The sequence below is a fragment of the Seriola aureovittata genome, chromosome 1 (genome assembly GCF_021018895.1).
Source record: "Seriola aureovittata isolate HTS-2021-v1 ecotype China chromosome 1, ASM2101889v1, whole genome shotgun sequence".
Lineage (NCBI taxonomy): Eukaryota > Metazoa > Chordata > Actinopteri > Carangiformes > Carangidae > Seriola > Seriola aureovittata.
This window is the reverse complement of record NC_079364.1, coordinates 15,251,183-15,271,692: the sequence shown is the minus strand read 5'-3', so window position 1 is coordinate 15,271,692 and position 20,510 is coordinate 15,251,183. Positions and strand designations below refer to the sequence as shown.

The following is a 20,510-nucleotide window of genomic DNA, read 5'->3' as shown; positions in this document are numbered from 1 at the left end:
CTGTTGAGTTACATGTTTGTTTCAGTGGAGATATTCAGACTCAGTTTGCTGTCGATATGAGTGACAGGGCTCAGACTCTTCATAGTGTAAATAATATTTTCAGATCCACAAGTGATTTAGAGGTTTACAGCCAGGACACCTGGAGTTTTAAAAAAACATTGTACAACAGGTACAGAGTACTAAAGGAGAGCAGCTGAGAATGAGTTTAATGTTGTACAAGTGTTAGATGAGGCTGTGACTGATATTTCAGTGATACTGTGTTAAAAGATGTTGTCATCTTTTGTCTTTGTTGAGGACTCTCTCATAATTGAAGAGTTTGACCTTGTTTGCCTTTAGCTTCTCTTGTTTTCTTCTCATTGACTATCGGCAGAGTCACCCTCAGACTTCAGCCTTGGTGAGTCTTTAACTTGTGACCCTTTGTTGGTAAAGAAAGTCTTATCTTGAAGAAACACCTGGAAGACATACTTTACATCTGGTTTTGTTGGGTTGTCAGTGCTGCTCTGTGTCTCTGCTGGAGTCTTGTTACTCACAGGCAAGTGAAGCAAATCCAAAGACACTTGTGGTTTAAGAGGTTTTTGCACATGCATGTAGTGCGTGTATGTGATTTGCCTTTAAACCCCCCTTCAACACTGAAGTCCTCAGTGTCTCTGCTTTAACCACTTTACACTACAGAGCCTCGTCAGACCATCCCTGAAACTATGACGCACCAAAAGTGCACAATCCTATAAATTTGTCATTTCAATGAAACACAATATGTATAATGATGAATATCTAAAAAATTTAAATCAAAATTATATCAAAATTTGGAGCAGTTATATGTACACATGAAAAATGGCCTTGAACCACAAAATAAGAATTTTCTATACCTCTCACATCAGTGAAAGTGTAATATGCTACAAATGTCCACATGGTGGCGCAATGTGCTACAAAGACTAATCAGTTTTTGGACTGTAAATTGAAATTGAAATCCCACACTAAGACAAACATGGCTGAAAGTATAATCTGTTCAGAGGAGATAACAAATCTTTAGGCTCCAAATGGTCAACAGGACTAAATCTTCCAGTTCTAAGCCGCCGCCCTGTGGATAATTTGCAGCAGCTACTGAGTTGGAGTGCCCCTCTAACCAGAAATAATTTGGTCCACAATCACCTTTATGAGCCATTTCTAAACGGGGACAGGTTTTTCTCGTTTGAGGACTTTATTAATGATTTCTGTTTTAAGTTTTTCTTTAATCATTGTGTGTGAACAAAGCAGAACAACGGGCCAGTATTTCCAGTTTCATTAGACAAACACAGCATGCTGATTTATCACTAAAACTTTATGTTTGTACTGCATGTTCAAAATAATCACCAGTGAGGACTTTATTCTGTCAGTCCTTCTTTAAAAATCGAAACAATTTTTGTTCTCTATGAAATATTTTAATTGCAGCACCGGAGGTTGGCTCTCAAATGTTATGTGGTTACACTTTACACACGCGCCATATTTGCTGTTGCCCGATGTATTTGCTTTTAATTTGGCATGTTGTCCCTTTAGTGATGGTTTCTGTTACTACAGTGCTCTACATCTGTATCCTCATGTGACGCAGGGACATGGGCAGTTAAAAATAAAGCGAGTGGCAGGCTCCATCTACTGTTGACCTGAGGGCTTTGCAGTCAAAGAGTTAAACACGGAGCCTCAGTCCATTTTCCATATTCATAATCGACCATCGCGTGCCTGAAAATACTGCTATGCTTATTGCTTCAGCACAATAATTATATTAAATGCTTCACTGAAGTGACAACAAAAGGGAGGGAATATTTTTCAGATTTATTTAACTTCAATATTGCATACATACAAAGTATCTAGAAAGCTACAAAATAACTACTATTATCAAGAAGGCATCATAATGTTACGGAGCAAAGACACGACCATACGCAGAACACAGAAACATAGCAAAGCTTCTTTTCTCTCCTTTGCTCCAACACTTTACTGTCATGGATATGGAAATATATCACACATCTGTACCAAGAAAAGCTAAGATAATTTTGTACAAAGCACCTTTTTACAAAAAAAAAAACCAAACAAACAAAAAAAACATCTGCACACAAAACCCAAATGTGTGTATAACAACTATATGTGAGCTATGTGAAGAATCATTTTTAAAGCCACCATCTGAAAATGGTCATAAAACAAAAAGGTACCAGTACCTACTCTTCAACAGAATTACAAATAACAAGAGCTAAACTGCTGATATGTTTGTAGCATGATTCCTTGACTTAGCTGATTTTTCTGTGCGCGCGTGCGTGTGTGTGTGTGTGTCCATTTTCTCTTCAAATGGTCCACCAGACATTCATGCCATTGAAGGCATCAGCCCTGCTGTTTTTTTTTAAGTGTTGAAACGACATGTTAAAATGTACCAGCAGTGCAGCAGTAACATCATTACCATCTTATTGGGCTTGCAATATACAGACAATGTCATCACAAAACCAAGTACAACTGTATACAAGTACAATAAGAAAACAGGAACATCTCACTAAGTAATCAATAAATGTGAACGGATACACAGGGTAAACATAAAAAAGCCTATTAAAACCCCACAGTGTCCACAGGACTGTGGCAAAAATACTGAATGATTGAACTTTATCTGCGTCCACCAGAGACATTGTCTGCAATTATTTAGAGCTTCTTCTATTAAAATACTTTAGATGATTGTAACTTTTTATTTTTTTAAGAAACAGTAAATGTCTGAGCATCTATGGTCCTTACGGTGAAAAGTATATTAACCTCGACGGCCTCGTCCACACTGGCAGTTGTGAAAAATTAGTTTCTGAAACAGCATCTCAAACAGGTTTTGGAAACAATTTCAGCTTTAGCCACATTTAAACAGTTCCAAATTGTTCTGTAGACTTACTGTTAAATAAACTTTCACTTTTCATTGAGAGAGATAATAAATGATAAAAGCTCGTGTTGGTCCCTGCCTCGTCGACATCACAGCTGTGTCTGCATCGTCAAAGGTAACATTGAGAGAGTCTGATGTTTTCTGTGGTTTTCACATCGTGCGAGCACGTGGTCGCGGGAAAGAGGAAACCCCAATGTTTCTTTTTTAAAAAAAACAAAAAAAACAAAACAAAACACTTGAACCTGCAAGTGTGCAAGAAGCAGACAGCTGCAGTGTTTTTGGAGTTGACATCCTGCATGCAGTCAGCGGCTGTATGTTATCAGCAGGTTTTTCAGTCTTTGACCTCAAGCAAAGAAATAGGTTTTCTTCAAATACATCATTTGTGAAATCAATTTACAATGTAATAAAAATGATTATACCATTTATTTATTTTACCAGTAACCAGCTTTCCCCTGCTGTCATTATAATCCTTTGAAAAGGCAATGTGGTGATTGGTTTCACTTATGTCTCATTTTTGGTCTAGCAACATTTAATTTTTAGTTTGTGTTTGATCTTTTTGAAGCTGGAAAAAATTTAAACCAAAGGCACTTCCTTGCTACCATGCAGGACATGACAAAAGATTGACTGTATCTCTGTATTTTTGGTCTTTTACAACAGGAAAGGCAGTCGGTCTGTGTTTGTAGTACACTCTCAGAAAAAGGCTGACATTTGAGGAACATATTACAGTTAGAGAAAAATATAACCTGTATTATGACCGTTTTTAACCTTAATTTTGCAAACGTAATTTAACATTAGTATGCTGCCTCTAAAAAACCAACAAAAACTGTATTTTTAGGACTGTACCAATTATAAGAAACAATCTCTCAGATGTGGAAATGTACCAAGTACAAGCAGTGAGACATTTTTGCCCGTCTCATCCACTTAACTGATTTTTAGACTTAAAACAAAACAAATGGTAATATCAGAATATATTCTAAGGCACTGTACACTTACACTTTGGCAGATTGTATTGTGAATTTCTTACACAATGCAAACGTATGAAGAGTATTCCCACGTAGAGATCACAGTTTTAGTGGCATCTTTTGGAGTTCACACACAGGTATAACATGTTTAAGGCTCAGGATCGGTGTAGGCCACAGAAACATGTGAACATAGTGTGAACATGAAGGCAGCAACTCTCTGGCTTGGAGTTATTACACCGTGATCCCAGAGGGGAAAAGATATTCTGAGTCTTTCAAGGGGCAAAGCCACAGCATATTGAACAAAGCCTGCTGTCTACAAGTGATTTATAGTGTCATGATATTTAACCTGTTCTAAAACCACAGCTCTAACAAAAAAAAAAAAAAAAAAAAAAAACATTACTAAGGCAAGTCCAGGAAGGGGAACAAAGTGCTTTTGGACAAGATGAGAGTCCGGTTAGTGTAATTTTTAGCAGTACTTTCACCTGTCTAAAACCTAAAAATTCTCTTATCAGTTGTCACAGAGGAAAGACTCGTTTGCAGCACAGAAATGTTTAGCAGGTGGTAAGACTTCTCTACATTTATGGAGCAGACGCAGGCAAAACATTTGTAGTATTTTCACAGTGCATTCATTCTGCTCTTAGTGTCTAAGACTTGGAGTGCTTCAACGGGGATAAATATACTTCTGAAAGCTGATTTTTTTTTTTTTTTTTAATATAACTGTAATTTTGCAATATTCACAACCACTTGCTTTCAGCTACTATATATGTAGTGTTGTGTTAGTATTGTTTCTTTGGAAAATCTATTGACTGTGGGTGCATGTCTGTATATCTACAGTATGTATGCTCATAAATTATGAACTACAGACATATAAAAACACACTCAAACATATTACAAAGACCACATCAGGTTGCTGGTAGAAAAGGCCAGCATCTGTTTTTTTTTTGTTGTTTTTTTTTCCTTTAGTCTACGTAACAAAGCAGAAGAAGACAACACACATATTTCCATTTACCAAATGAATCTAGTAAATTCTTTAAGAACGGCCACATTTATACTCAACAGAGACCAACTCAACATCTTTTAAACGCGTAATTCCCGTATTTAAACATAAAACAACTGTACCGCAATTCACAGCTGCAGTCAAATAACAAACACTTATATCAAAACAAATTTAAAACAACTGACTTCACCCGATACCATGACCAAAAAGCATTGTAGGTGTGACTTTCAGGTAGAGGCACTGCCACTTGTTTTGAGGTTGGTAAGTCTATGAAAAGAAAGGGGTTGAGGGGAAGCTCTCATTCCTTGACCAGTCTGTAGATATGATGCTGGGCGCCGTGCTCGCTGTTTGAAACCTCAAACACACACGCCATACATAGCAGCGTCTCCTGGGTATCTCTATTCGTCACCACCTGCAAACGAAAAGACGAAAAAAAATCACTTTCTAGTTGAGAGGCAGTGTAATCAGTGTGGACAGACACGAGAGAGAAAAAGGACTTTGCTTGTTTTAACCATCTAAACCATCAACATATAGGTATAGAACCAAAACACCAGGAGCCAGATGTAAGAAACACAAAATTAAAACTAAAGACTGAAATATGCGTTCTTCTTGTCAGTGTTATGAAGTCGTGCATATGTGTAGGTCTGTTTCATAAATTTCAATCTCCGTGTAGCTAGCTGGGCGCGAGTGCAGAGCCTCATGACCCCTCCCGCGGGTAACCATAAAAGGATATAGACACACCCATCAGCCATTCCTGATTCCAGTCTTTTTTTTCTTTTTTCTTCTTACACATAAAGTAGCAATAAAGAGCGCATGTGATGCTGTTGAGAGCTTCTTAAAATCGGATAACTTAAAAATTATAAACAACACAAAGAAATGTTTTACACTTGGAATCATTCAAAGCACGATCAGTCCACAGTCAGAGAGTTTGATTCGTGTAGGTTTAAGAAGGTAAGAGGATTGATTAAAGCACTACTTGAGGCAGATATACTCAACCCAGAAACAAGCCATGAAGAGTTTTATGAGTATCCACCTCATCTGACATGAATATCAACTTATCTGTATTTAACCTGAGGTATACTAGCTTGTGGAAAATATAAAGATATGCAACATAAATTAAAAAGAAAAGTGAATATATAGAACCTGAGAATATAACATCAGGAAAGCAAAAGACATATGTAGAGGGACAGGGCAATGATGACGGAAAATATTAGATTGATTGCGCATGTCAATTGTTAAATTCATTTTTGATTATTAATTTAAACGTCATTTAACAGAGAGCATCAGTGGTTGGATTAAGGTGTAGACTTTAAAATGAACCAAAATAAAACCTTTTTTGTTTTCCCTGCATCATTTCTAAAAGCTTAAAGACTTTGTGAGGTGGATTTTACAATCATCCTAGCCTTTACATACAGGGGGCCCTGCTTGCCATCTTGAGTGCGCACCCCCACATATGGATCTGTGCCTGTCTTTTTATTTACTTTTTGCTTTGTCAGTAGTGGTGAATGACATTTTAAGACCCCATGTGAGGACTAATAACAGGGGTTTCTCCTGCCTCCTGTTATCCTCCCTTTTCCCCTGCAGATAATGAGGCTCCTCACATGGCGTTTCATCCCCTGTGGAATGAGAGGAATGTGAGACCAGCGAGAGGAACTCATCTCAAGGCTCAGCCAAACCACCCCAACCCCCCCATTTTTTTATAAAGCCAGCTGGAGCCACCAACACATCCTTGACAGCAAAGAGAAGACGAAGAAGAAGAACAAGAAGAAGAAGAAGAAGAAGAAGAATGAGGATCCTGGGGAGGGACCTCACCCACTCAGGTCAGTGAGGTGATTACCAATAAGATAGTGAAGTTCTCCAGCACACTGTTCATCATATATTTCTCTGGTAGATGTTTTAGCTTATGGATGAAGTTGATCATGTATTCACACATGGGAGACCGGCTTATTCGGTAGACAAAGCGTCCATTCTCAAATCGTGCATATTCAGTCTGAGGAACAAGAGAAAAGTTTAAGGAGATAAAAAAGAAGTATACAACAGAAACGTAAAATACAAATGTGTGGTGCATTTTCTCATTGTAGTTCACAGCTTTTTAGGCATTGTTCTGAATCACAGGATGGAAAGATTTGAGTCCGTACCTCAACTTTCTCGACCACCTGTTTGCCAAAGGAGCAGACCTTTGTTGAACATGTAATGGTCATGTTCTCCGAGCTCTCATACTGACTAGTGACTCCATAGAAAGATCCAGTATCATCTTGAATGTTGCAGTTCAAGTCAGCCTAGCGAGCAGAAAAAAAAAAAGAAAAGAGAGCATTACATGTCAATGCACATTTTTGTTTTGGGGTCCACTTTAGAGGAATAAGCAATACATAGAAAACCTGCCAAACAGCAGAGTTTAGAGCTTTTGGTCTGAAAACATCTGCCTGCTGCAGCAGAAAACAATGCTTGCACAGCAGCGAGAGTGAACACAAACAGTAAAGTTGCAGACTGGACAGCTGCAGATTCAGGTGATACTTTTCTTTAGGTTCATCACTATCACTTTGTCATTTTATACATTGCTATTATAAAAATATCTATCAAGTGGAGAAACCTGTACATACAGCGCATACAGTAGTATTGAACTGGGACACAGCACATATGTGCATTTTTAAAGGGAGCCAGAATTTGGTTTACATCTGGTAACTGAAAAATGTGTTAAATTAAGAATTTGTGATCACAGAGCTGTGGAGATTATGCATGTCCATGGCATATCAAATTAGAATATCTCATCTATCCCACATCTGAATAAGCATGTTAATGTGTCCATATTGGAAACAAGATTCTAAAGAGGATTAAATGAAGTTACATTAAAAGACTGATTTATAAGGTTGAACGGGTCTGCTCCCAGAGGGCAGCCTTTCTATGCCCTGAACATCCTGTTCATTATGGATACAAAAAGAGGAGACATCCTCCTACAACATTCTCCTCCTTCATTAAGCAAAGCAGTTATACATTCATTATTGTGCAGATTCTGTCTTTCATTTGAAATTTAGATTGGTCGGTCACTTCAAAAGATTTGAGGGGACTTGGTCCAAGTGCATACGGTCCCTACTTTGTTGGCTGCCGCTAGTTAGCATTTTGCATCAAGGAGGAAATACATGCAATGTTTAAACAGCCATTAGGAGTGCAACTGGGTCACTCCATTGTTTGGAGATATTACATTGAATTAGTGAGTGCTTTGATCAAAAGCTCTCCTGCTATGCAAGTCCAAATATAGCACAGTGCATTCTGCAAACATTAAGAGAGCAGTCTTCTCTGTGTAGTTTGATTACACCCAATCACTAAAGACGAACCTGAACAGAATGTTACTGAACACGATTCTGCTGTCAAACATTTGACTATGTGCAAAACGTTACCAATCATCTTAAGATCTGTGTCTGTGTGTGTGCGCGATACTTATTAATTTAATCAGTGTGGCTGACAAATAACACTCACCCAGAATTTTATAAGGAAGAAGGAATTCTGGGGACCTTTTCCGTACAGCTCCTTCAGTCCTCCTTTCTTTTCTGGAAATTTATCATAAATCTGACGAATGTCCACCGACTCCAGCAGGGCGTCACTGTAGGAATGATTCGTCTGCCCGATATGTACAAATAGGTGCTTGTTGTACTGAAAAAGTAAATAGGAAATGGTATTAGAAACATATTTTCAATCTGGTCTTTAAAAAGAATAATCTTTTTCAGGTTGCATTATTGTGATTTAGAAAAGTAAAATACAGTCCATCTTGTCTGAATTTAAAATTAGAATCTCACATAAAAAGACAAAGAAGCAACCTAAAACAGTATTAAATATCAATATCCAGAAAGGGCTGTTGAAGTAAAATAAACCAATTCTGACAAATAACCACCATAACAAGCAAGTGGTAGCCAGAATTAGATGAGAAATAAGCCTACACATCATTGCTTTTTATTTGGCTGTCTGCAAGGTTTTAAGTCTCTTTTCTATTTTATGATGTACAAATTAGGCAATGCCTTTCTGCTCCACTAAAGCCAAAAACAAACTGATCCCTTTATTTGTATTAAACCAAGCCGGGAAATGCGCGACTGCTTCACCCAAATTCTATAAGATTAACATGTGAAATTATAAATGAGAAAGTTGTGAAACCAAGAAAGTCTGACAAAGATGCATCTATCTCAATATTAAATGAGTTAAACCCATACAGTAAAAAAAAATAATTTTGTCAAAAGCTAATAGTGTAATTCAGTCTTCACTCAAATGAAAAGCAATATTTCTGCATCAAAGGCAACTACAATCAACCTAAATTGACAATATGGAATGAAATAATACAGAGATTTGCTCTATTCCTTTAAACTTTTCAACTGAGAATATTTGGTTTTGATGCATGGCAAAAGGAGAAAAAGGAGCATAAAATCTGAGAACAACATTTGATTTTCAGAGGTTTTTGCCCTCATCGTGACCGTATGAAACCTTTCATGTGGCCCTGCACTTCAGTCTAAAAGCTCACGGAACAGCCACTCTAGTATGTAGCCTTCAGGGCAATGCTGCATGTAAGATTAATGGCTGTTGTCATGTGTTATCAATACCAAAAGAAAGGGCACAGGAAAATGTGGAGAAACATTAAAAGAATTGCTAAAGCAAATAATAACATTAGCTGTGATTTTAACCATGAAGTAAAGGCAGTTCTCCCAAAATTCGAACACATCAAATGTGCTGCTTTTGGGGCCACTTGAGAAAGTTTACTCAAAACTCACAAAGTTTACAATAACGGTTTAAGACATAAGGTCAACAACACTACCATGCGAAGGCCAGTCAGATCACCTATCCGTACTCTTTACCCCAGCATATAACACACATCCGGGTGTATCCCAACCAGAAGCCTTGGATGAAAAGGATGTCAAAACTCTCAAGAACTGTAACGCCAGCTTCAGGTATGTTGACAAAGCCCTATACAAAGCTTCTGGAGCCAACCTGAAGACAGGCATCAGGGAGGCTAACGTGGCCTGCAAGAGGAAGATTGAGGGCCACTTCACCAACAACAACCCACGGTAGGTGTGGCAGGGCATCCAGCACATTACCAGCTACAAGTCCAGCAACTGCACAACTGTCAACGACGACGCCTTGCTGGAACTTGTTTTTTTTTTTTTTTTTTTTTTTTTTTTCTCACTATGAGGTGAAAGCAGCTGCCTCTATGACTACCGTCTGCTTGCACTTACGCCTTTCATCATGAAGTGTTTCAAGACTGGTCCTGCAGGAAATCAAAGTCAGCCTCCCACCCACCTTGGGCCCACACCAGTTTTCCTACAGAGCAAAAAGGTCTACAGAGGATGCCATTGCCACTGCTCTTCACACTGCACAGAACCGCCTTGAACACCAGAGGAGCTATGTGAGGATGCTTCTCATAGACTTCAACTTTAACACTGTCATCGTGGGCAGACTGGTCACTAAACTTACTGACTTAGGACTTTCCTAACCCACCTGCCACCTGCCTTCTCTATGCCCTCTACAGTCATTACTGTGTCCCCACCCATCCCACCAACACCATCATCATCAAGTTCTCGGACGACACCACTGTGGTCTGAACTCATAACAGACTTTCGGATGAATAGTGGAGAACCTGATCCATTATACATTAAGCGAGACCGTGTGGAAAGGGTCCCCATTTTCAAAATCCTGGGTACGCATGTTGCCCATGTTCCATCAAGAGTGTGCTGATGTACTGCATCTCTGCATGGTATACCAGATGCTCAGCAGCAGACCGGAGAGCCCTTCAGAGGGTCATCAATATTGCCCAGAAGATCATCAGCTGTTCACTGCCCTCTTTAGAGGACTTAGTCAGCTCCTGCTGCCTCAGTAGACCAGCCAACATACTGAAAGAACCATCCCACCTTGGACACCCTGGCTTCTACCCCAGAGCCACATGAGAACTGAACACTGCCAGACATTTACACTGACTGTCTGCAGCACAGAACAATGCACCTTTTTATATGTATATATTCCTAATTGCACTTCTTGAACATAGAACCACTGTAACTCAGCAAATGTTCCATATCCTCAAATGCAATAACTCAGCTGCTTTTTTTACTGCATCGTATTGTTTTTATATCTTATTGTTCAAATGTATACATTTTATAATTAATTTATAGATTCTGCACTTTAAATTCTTCCATTTTAATTGCTGTTTGTTATGAGTGAATGCACTGTCTACATTGCCACTCAGTTGTATTGTTCTCTGTGCAATGACAATAAAGGAATTGGAGGAAAAAAATGCAAGCTGCTGATTTGTTAACTCACAATCCACACTGAGTGTGGATTGTCCTGCTGAGCTGAAGTCCGCAGTTTAAATATAGTTTTGGCATGCCTTTTAGGGAACTGATTAATATACAGTCGTTCATTATTACTGCAGGTTTTCCTGCCGTGCGTCCCTACAGGCCAGACTTCTCTCTTCTCAGCTTGTTTTGGCCTCCTCTCAGCTGACTGTGTGCCTGGGAAAATGTCCCAGTGTATTCGTAGAGGAAAGGACTGGATGATAAGAAGTGGGAATTAACACCATGAGATAGTGATATTTCATGCTTTAGTATAATGCCCCACTCACTGAGTCTGGGTCCCTCTGTTGCTCGAGGAAGGCGGAGAACTCCACCAGTCGGAGTTTAGATGTACCAATGGAGCGGCCCTGCCATGCTGGTGCTGTGGGCGCTGGAGCTGCTGTGGGCTCGTAACCTGAAGTAAAACCAGAATAAGAGTCATCCTCTCTGTGGGTTGTTTCACAGCATGAGTATGTTTCAAAACAAATAATACCTTTATGTCATATTAGATATAGTTTGAGGTTTTGTTTTTTCTTTTGTTTTGTTTTTTTGAGGACATCTGTCGGAGTCAGATTTCCTCATGTCCTGATGTTATTGGCAATAGTACTCATTACTTTAAATAAAACTGCACAGGAAACTGTAAAACCAAAATGAATTAAATATTTATGAGCAAATTACAGCTGTACCTGCCCATGAAAGCATTTCTTTTAGGTCATAGCAATGCCACACATGGGGAAATGTATAGATCTATTCATACCTTGTGGGTAACTTTGTTTGTGGGATTCATCAATATTTTCTTACTTCCAGATTGTTACTTGTATTGTTTGTAGCAAGTTCTAGGCAAGAGATAACAAATGCATACAACTTCTTTTCACAAAAACCTTTAGATGTATAGGATTAAATCGGTGGTCTGTGCATTTTTTTGCATGTTGCCTTTCTTTTTTTCATCCAGTTTAAATGTGCAAGTTTGAACAGAGACTTAATATGTTGCATCACAGGATTTTCTGCACTTTCGGTTATTTCTCTCTTCTAATAGATAATGTTTGAGGAACATGAAGTGCTTAAAATCTTTCAATTAAAAAATAAACCTTGGCTGCTAAAGAATTTGAAATTTTCAAAAAGTAAAGTAAATGTAGTTGAGAAAAAAAATAGAGTTGCTGAAAACCATTTGATTTTAGTCTCAAACTAAATTACCCTTAAAGTCATTAACTTCATCCCTCCTGGAGCTACACAGTAGATAAGGTGCCCTGGGGGAAAGGCAAGTAGGTTCAAAGTATCAAACCCACCTTTATTGTCACTGCTATCTCTAAGCAGACCTCTGTCTATCAGCATATTTGTTTTACAGTAAGAATCTAGGAGGCTCTGAAATGTTTCAAACCAAGTAGGGAAAAGATGAAGTGGAGAGGGAGTGAGTTTCACACACTGTTGTACAGTTAGCACATTTATTATGTTGTGCAGCTATTGTACAAAGAAGTTTACAGAGTAGTAAATTAGTAAATTCTTACTTGAGATGGCTGTTGTGACTGTTGGCTGGGTGGGATAGGCTTGCTGGGTGAAAGGCTTAATACTGGAGCAGAGAAAGGTAAACCCCATTAGGAAAAAAAACAACTTCCCAGAACAACATATTAAACTCATTGCTTTAAGAGAGTTTAGGTTTTCTTTTCTGACACCAAAGTCTGATACTTACTCTTGTGATGATCCTGGCTGACCGGCCGATATCATACCCTGCCATAACTAGAGAATTAGATGTATAAATAGACAGCAAAGAACAACAAAGAAAAAACAACATCCAATTGTGAGCAGCTGTGAGCGACAAGATCAAAATGGCTTTTAGCTCCATGTTCGGTGGATGTAGTTATCTTGACTACCACTCCTTTTGATCATGTGCTTATCTGATAGGGGCAGATAAGCTGTGGTGTGTAATGTGATTTGGCCCGGGTGTCGGTGTGTTTGGCCCCATGGCTGCCCTGGGTGAAGCTGGACTGGATGGATCAAAAGTGGTGCCGTTGAGGCTCTTACCCCTGCTCCAGGGAAGGCTGGGCGCGGGATGCCTGGCAGGCCGAGCTTGTTGTGAATAGCCGTGGCAGAGACGATCTGAGCCGAGGACATGGAGGCCATGCTCTGGAGGGCTTTGTCCTTCACGGCTTGGTCCTTAAACAGCAGTCACAAAAGGCTTAGCACTCACACAGAAAGGGGAGGTGGAGTATGTTGCAGAGGTAGCAACAACCAGACTCTAAACAACACACTGAAAGCACCACTGACCTCTCTCACAACAGTAAACAGCAAGCAGGTTAAAAGAAGATGCATCAGTATTGCTATTTAAGTGTAGGCTTTTTTTTCTTAAAGGAATGTGCCAAACAATTACCATTGAATTCTACTATACAGTGGTTAGAAGTGGTATGCACTTAAATGAGTTTGCTTGTTGACTAATCCACTGCTAAAATACTTAAAAAAAAACTCATTCAGCAATACTTCTATCAAGGCTGCATTTGTCTGCATGTCAAAACACACTGAAACATCGCAAAGAATTTCTCTGAACTGAAGGACACAAATCACGCTAGTTTAAGGATCTTTCAGCTCCACTCAGTTCCTTTCCTTTAATCTTTGGACAAGAGATCTTTAAGTGATCAGATTGTATCTGCATGAATTGTAAATGGCTTAATTTATGGAATAGTAATTCATGGAGAACCAAAAAGGTCTGCAGAAGAGCACTAATTGCAGCATTGTGTGTTGTTTTGGACATAGTCCTTTGTTAAGTTATACTGGCCCTGCAAAATTCAGAAGTGCACACACACCATACATGCTAGCAAACCCATGCAGACTCACTGGTGGCAGACGTTAAAGGTAAGCATGCTGGCATAAGATGTTGGTGGAACAGAGTCAAGCTACAATATAAGTGTGTAGAAATGTGATGACGCACAGAGACACCAATAAACTGGGAAAACACTGGGCAGCAGCTATTGTGTCACTATGGCAGGAGCACAAATGCAAAACTAGCAGCCGAAGGATGAGGCAGGCCCTAATTAAAGCACAAACAGAAAATGAATACTTACCATGCTTGTAACCTAAATGCAAACAAACAGGGTTTTATTGTAAAATTGTAAATTAGAGTAATTCAACATTTTCAAACTGTTAAAGTCTGAGCTATGCATGAAAAAGTTTCAATGTTACAGCTGAAATCATCAGTAAAAAAAAAAAAAAAAAAAAAATTCTTCAATTTGACCAGTGTATAGCTTTCTTCACACAGTACAACAAACACAGATGTGTAATGAATACTTCATAACAAAGGATTATAAAATTTGTATTTACAAATTATCCTTGGTCTCTGTGGCGAATGTCTTGCTCTCTATAATTTTCACAATCTGATCAGCAGTCTTCACTCGAGACAAAACAACAGAACAGTAACATAATGACTGTAATTTCACTAAAACGCCATAGACAAGACCAGAAACAGCAGGTTTCCATTGATGCCCCCTAAAATGAAGGGCACACTTGTACTTCTCTTTGCCACTGAACTCTAATTTGCTTTAAATGAGAAAAGACAGGGATTCATACAAAAGCTGTCTGTTTTTCTTCAGACTGCCGCCTGTGCCCCTGAAAGACCAGGCATTCATGTGGCTAGCTGCCTGTCTGACTCTGTCTGTCTCGCAACACACACACACACACACACACACACACACACACACACACACACACACACACACACTAATGAGGGGTCATTAATTCGTGTTGAATACGGGAGTGGAGCAAAGTGTGAAAGTCAAAACGTATACTAGGCTCCCCAAGTAAAGAAGAAAATTGCACATAGGTGGAGTGTTTGATTTACAAGCATTACTTCATAAAATACCTTATATTACAGTTCAATATTATTCAAGATTACTTCTTTTACAATGGTTCTCCCATTTTAATGTGCCATTCTTTAGTGATTTTAACGGATTTCACTATTGCTAAAATAATTGACAGGAGCTATGAAATGACGACATCTGGACTGGGAGAGGGAAAGCGACCGACAGCCATGGCATTGTGAGAGCCTGGAGTTATCAACAGATAGAAGGGAGAACAAGAAAGCAGAGAGGGCATTTCAGAAACAGCCAGCTTCACGGCCATTCTCCACTCTGAATGTGCACAACTGAGCCTTTGACAGCGGGGAAAAGTTGGGTTATATTGTCAAAGGAGGTAGAGGTGTAATCGCCTTTTCATTTTTTTCAACACAAGCCCCCTTTGCCAAGCCCCATTTTTTTTTGAACGAACTCTGCTTAGTGAGAGATGTAAGCAGACCAATTTCCTCTGACCTTCAGCTCTCAGCCACTCACCAACAGCCAATGCCAGCATGCTTCCCGACATTTGCACATTAACTGTGGTTTTACTAAATGTTTACAGATATGAAGAGTAAAAATTAGAGCCTGACCAATAAATAAACCGAGCCGATAAAATTCGCCGCTGTCATCTTATTATGATCATCATACATCAGGTAACAAGAAACTGCAGGACAGAAACGCAAAAAGAGCATTTTTTTTAAGCCATGCTCGCATCAATCTGTCCACCACTTTGGTCCAGACAGAGATATCGCATCAAATTTCTAATGGATTGCCATGAAATTTGGCACATACATTCATGGTCTCCAGAGGATGAATCCTGCTGAGTTAAGTGATCCTCTGACTTTTCAACTAGCGCCACAATGAGGTTGAAATTTATGGTTTTCAGAGAAATGTCTCAACTATTGGATAAATTGCTGTGACATATGGGACACACATTCATGCCCCCCTCAGGATGAATTTAAATTTTTGGTGATCCCCTTACTTTTTATTTAGTGCTACCATCAGGTCAGACCTTTCAAAATATGTTAGCATCCTGACGTGAGCTATTAGCTCAAAGCACTGCTGTGTTTAAGAGCAGTCTCACAGAGTTGCTAGCATGGCTAAATTCTTGTTCAACCGTATAATTTACATACTGTATATTGGTCACAATTCATTAATAACAAACAATAAACAAACAAAACAAATAAAAAAATTTAACATAAATTTAAGGAATGCTTACTGACATCTTTTACATATTATGTGTTAGTTAGCAAATGTGTAATGTGCCAATATTCAGTATAGTTGTCAGATTTTTAAACTCTCAGCATCAGTAAAGGCATCAGAAATCCAATATTGGTCAGGCTCTTGTACAATCAAAAACTAATAATAGAAACTACCAGTAACATTTGCTTTCGAGTGTTTGCTATTAATCCATTTCTTTCATTAGTGTCTTCACTATGACAAAAAATGTCTTCACTATACTATAGTAAGTTATTGATATGATGAACAGCCGCTCTCAAAGCAAAGGCCCGTGAAGAAAAGTGAATATGGTTGAAACAAGTAGACAGGACAGTGACAGCATGTCTGAGTATGGGTGAGAGATGGAGTGAGAAGGTGCAGGGGGATTAGAAAATCTGAACAGACTACAGTCAGCAGTTAGGGAGAATCAGAGTACCAGGCATTCACTCTGTCACCACAGGAAACAGGAAGTTAAGACGCACAGCAACCAACAAGCCCAAAAGCAGAAAAGCGCATACCTTTAGCTTGGAATGAAACTCACGAGATTTCCTTCTGGCAAGAACCTGAATGTGACTAGACACCTGCGGGGTAGGGGAGGGGAGGAAAACAAAGGAAGAGCCTGTAACCATGGCAATGAAAAGCCCCCTACAACTGGGCAAAGCCAGACGTACCTTAATGGCAGCTTGGATTTCTCGAACTTTCTTTCTTGCTAAGACCTGTATGTGACTAGACACCTCCATTAAAAAAAGAGAAAAAGGGAAAATAAAAAAACAAGAAAAACCAAAAAAAAATAGATTACACATTTCTTTGTTTAAAAAACACTTGATGGAGATAAGGTGCATAACAGAAGCATGTGCAAACCACACAACAAGCTAACAGCCAATAAAGTGTTATGCTGTGTGTTGTCGTCACTTAAGTGAACTGATTAAGGAGGATGCAGGCCCCTTTAGCACACATTAAGAGCACACAGATGTGATCTGCTGTGTGCTGAATGAGAATTGGCTAGTCTAGTATTCTTACGGGAGCTGGGCAAGGCATTTCAACAGCCAAGTTTACCTCTCACGTTCACACAGTTCAAAATTATTTAATATTCTCACATTCAACAGTGCAAGTAGCAATTTGAAAGAGTCGTGTGTTGATGACAGGTTTGCAGGGTGGATTTAAGTTCTCCTCTGGCACTATTCACGCAAATCACACCTTTTCTAGCAGGATTATTATAATAAATCAACAGGAAATTATTCAGCAACTATTACTACTACTTACTACTATAATCAGTCATTTCCATAATTTTTCAAGAAAAAGTTAATTGTTTCCAGCTTCCTCTAATGTGAGGACTTTATTTGTTTTATATTAGTTTAAATTCAACATCTTTGGGCTTCAGACTGCTGGTTGGAAAAAAAACGACATTTAAAGACGATGGAAAATTACTTACTTGCCATTTGTCACTGTTTTCTAGCATTTTATTGACAAAAAAATCAAGAAAATAATCTGAAAATTAACTGATAATTAAAATAACAGCTGCCACTGTCGATTATTTTCATTTCAGATTAAACAGACAATTATGTTTCTGATTGATCGGTTAGACTGGAAAATGTAAGAAAATACCAAAAAAAATGTCAAACATAATTTCCTAAAGCCCAAGATAGACAGTTTGTTTTGTCCAACCAACATAAGAAAATTTGTTTCTATCACAGAAGATTCAGGAAACCAGTAAAGAATTTGAGAAGCTGAAACTGGTGAATTCTTTTGACAGATTTGCTTAAAAAATTATTAAAATGATTGTTCCATTATCAAAATTGCTGCAGACGAATTTAACCTCGATCAATTTAACATTTCAGCTCTAATGAAAACTGGTAGTTGCAGCCTTAATATAAATAACAGCAACTACACACACATCATGCATTTAAACTAACAGGAGAAACAGATGTGTGTTTCTTGGTGTAGCTCTAGGTAAACAACTATCTCTCTCATTCTGGTTCTGTCTTGAGGAGAAGAATCACTGAGAGAGAAACCACACGGCCTTTCTGGCCCAGACTGATCAATTCACACACACTGATCGAATGTCACTGTAGACACCGGCTTGTTTATCATTGTCATTCAAGTCAGTAGTCATACAGGGAATTTCCTGTTTAGAGGGAGGATCAGTCAGTGGGTTTCATACTGTGACTGAAGCACCATCAGAGCTGCTCATTAACAGGTTATTTGAATACAAGAATCAACATTAAGTATAACTCCTATGATTATATATATTTAAGAGAAAGACCAAGAGCCCTGACTTCAATTTTATTTACATATTATTTATATGACATTTACCTGACATATTACAGTGCATGTTAATAAATTCATCACAGTTTGAGTCAGAAATCTGAGCTCAACTCTGTGGTAGGAGTAGTGTGTCTGCAGTGCACACAGCGTGTTGCAGAAGGCAGGATGCACTCTCCAACACTGACTACAGCAAACAGTCTTTGATCAGAGATGGTACCAATCTATTAAGGCTTCGACCTTCCTATTAATAAAGGCCTCTACTCCGGCCGAGTGCACAAGCCTCCATGATGTAGTCATAAGGAGGAATACTTGCACTGCTAAGCCACAGTGGTTTCTCTTCTACTTTTTTGATGACAACAATGGTCTTAGATCTGTTGTATGTAGAAAATGAAAGGCTGCATTTTAAATGAAAGGTTGACATGCTGTATACAAAAGCTTTTTAAAGGGGAGATTGAAGAATCAATTTCTGTACAAACCTAGTACAGCTACAGTTCTTATGTTCTTACAAGTAAGAGTTAAATGGACAATTTTGGAAATGTCATAATCCAGGGACATCTGTTCATGCAACACAACAGTGACGGGACTTGTCAGCCTCAGAAGTCTCATCAACAGAATTGTGTTATTCTCTGTGAGCTTTGTTTCTCTCCTGCACAAACAAAGGCAACAGTCTGCGCACATTCAGATTTGACAGCCCTCTGACACTCATGCAACAGAGACATCTCTGTCTTACCTGCTTACGAGTCCTCGTCTTCCCGGTCCGAAGCTTGATGTATCTAGCTATCAGCTCATTTCGACCTGTGTGAACAAGAAAACAGAGCGAAATGTGTTTTAAAATAACAAAAAAGGACCAAATATCTCCAACAAAAACATTTAAAGATAAACCCAGAATACCATGGGAGAAAATTTAGAAAATATACAGAGAAACCACATCATGGGATCATTTCTACAGGTGCGTGTGCACCAGTTTCTGAGTGTGTAAATATGATGTGTGTATGATACTTCAGTCTGAACATTTAATAAGGTCTAAGTGTGTTGTAGTGTGATTGCTTCTGGTTTTAGTTTCCTTTCTAGTGGGGTGGATTGAATATTTTTATATCTTTAATAGCTTATCAATTTTTCACCATGTAAAATTTGATTGACTGAGGATCAATTGTAGGTAGGTAATAGATTACTGCTGTTAAGCTCCAGAAAAAGATTATGTGCTACAGTTAAGTAATAATATATATTATTATTTGCCGCTGTACAAATAAAATTGAATATAATTAAGTCAGAAATTGTTTGATGATTTTTTTAAACCACAAGTCAATAAATACGTTTGAACTTCTGAGCAAGCAAATTGTGAATAACAAAAATTTAAAGCTACCTGGCTAATGTGTAGCTTTATTCACAATATTTGTAGGAAGTAGTCATGGATTCATACCCAAAGCTATAAACTATAAGCTGCAACCTTGCAAAACAGAAGGTATGTACATCTCCTAAACAAACCAGATCCAATTTCCCTGTGAAAACACCATGTGACATTAGCATGAAAAAAACTGGCAGCAGCAGCACAGCCTTTCAAATTAATCTAATTCAATCTCATTCTCTTCAAAGCCTGACGCTTTGAAAGGAAACAGACCTAGCTGTTCATACTATTACAGAAAATAATGGCAACTGAATATATTGGGTTTAAAACAGTGCAGCTCTGACTAAATTATAATTAAAGCATAGCTTTGTAGAGATCTCCAATTAACAACGGCTCCAAACATTCTTCTGCCCTCAGCTCTGCCCTTATTGCTGTAGCAATGCACATGACCCCTGCTTAGCCCTTTCATATGGTAATAACATGCCGCCAACCAAAACTATTACACAAATTATAGGTAAGGAGGCACTCTAATTATGTGTCCAGCTGTAGCCAACCAGTGCCATGGGTCTGCTCTGCTCCTCAATTAAATGCACCAAACCCTCAAAATAATGAAATATTTTTCTACATCATTCATTCATTATCAATTAAAGGTCTTACTTTTATTATGACACAATGGGACCGCAACGTATCGCACATGTGCTAATAAGCTGTATCTCAGGTAATCA

General features: G+C 38.6%; 1 protein-coding gene and 1 long non-coding RNA gene across 8 annotated transcripts in view; one reads left to right on the top strand and one right to left on the bottom strand.

Moving 5' to 3' along the window:
• Positions 1-11,103, top strand: part of LOC130166090 (uncharacterized) — a 36,887-nt gene extending 25,784 nt beyond the window's left edge. Inside the window, exons 4-5 of the long non-coding RNA XR_008827101.1 lie at positions 6,422-6,657; positions 9,678-11,103. This is a non-coding gene — a long non-coding RNA (uncharacterized LOC130166090). The remainder of the gene's footprint in view (positions 1-6,421; positions 6,658-9,677) is intronic.
• tead1b (TEA domain family member 1b) overlaps positions 1,792-20,510 on the bottom strand; it is a 48,303-nt gene continuing 29,584 nt past the window's right edge. The window contains exons 4-15 of one of the 7 annotated variants that reach the window (XM_056371373.1): positions 19,171-19,235; positions 16,847-16,909; positions 16,694-16,756; positions 14,193-14,204; positions 13,159-13,290; positions 12,827-12,873; positions 12,645-12,706; positions 11,430-11,554; positions 8,312-8,485; positions 6,976-7,116; positions 6,675-6,827; positions 1,792-5,249 (exon numbers count right to left, since the gene is read on the bottom strand). In XM_056371373.1, coding sequence (XP_056227348.1) covers positions 5,136-5,249; positions 6,675-6,827; positions 6,976-7,116; positions 8,312-8,485; positions 11,430-11,554; positions 12,645-12,706; positions 12,827-12,873; positions 13,159-13,290; positions 14,193-14,204; positions 16,694-16,756; positions 16,847-16,909; positions 19,171-19,235 — 1,151 coding nt within the window. In that variant the 3' untranslated portion in view covers positions 1,792-5,135. Of the gene's footprint in view, positions 5,250-6,674; positions 6,828-6,975; positions 7,117-8,311; positions 8,486-11,429; positions 11,555-12,644; positions 12,707-12,826; positions 12,874-13,158; positions 13,291-14,192; positions 14,205-16,693; positions 16,910-19,170; positions 19,236-20,510 lie in introns of all 7 variants that reach the window. The other 6 variants (XM_056371353.1, XM_056371389.1, XM_056371381.1 and 3 more) reach the window with 6 other exon arrangements.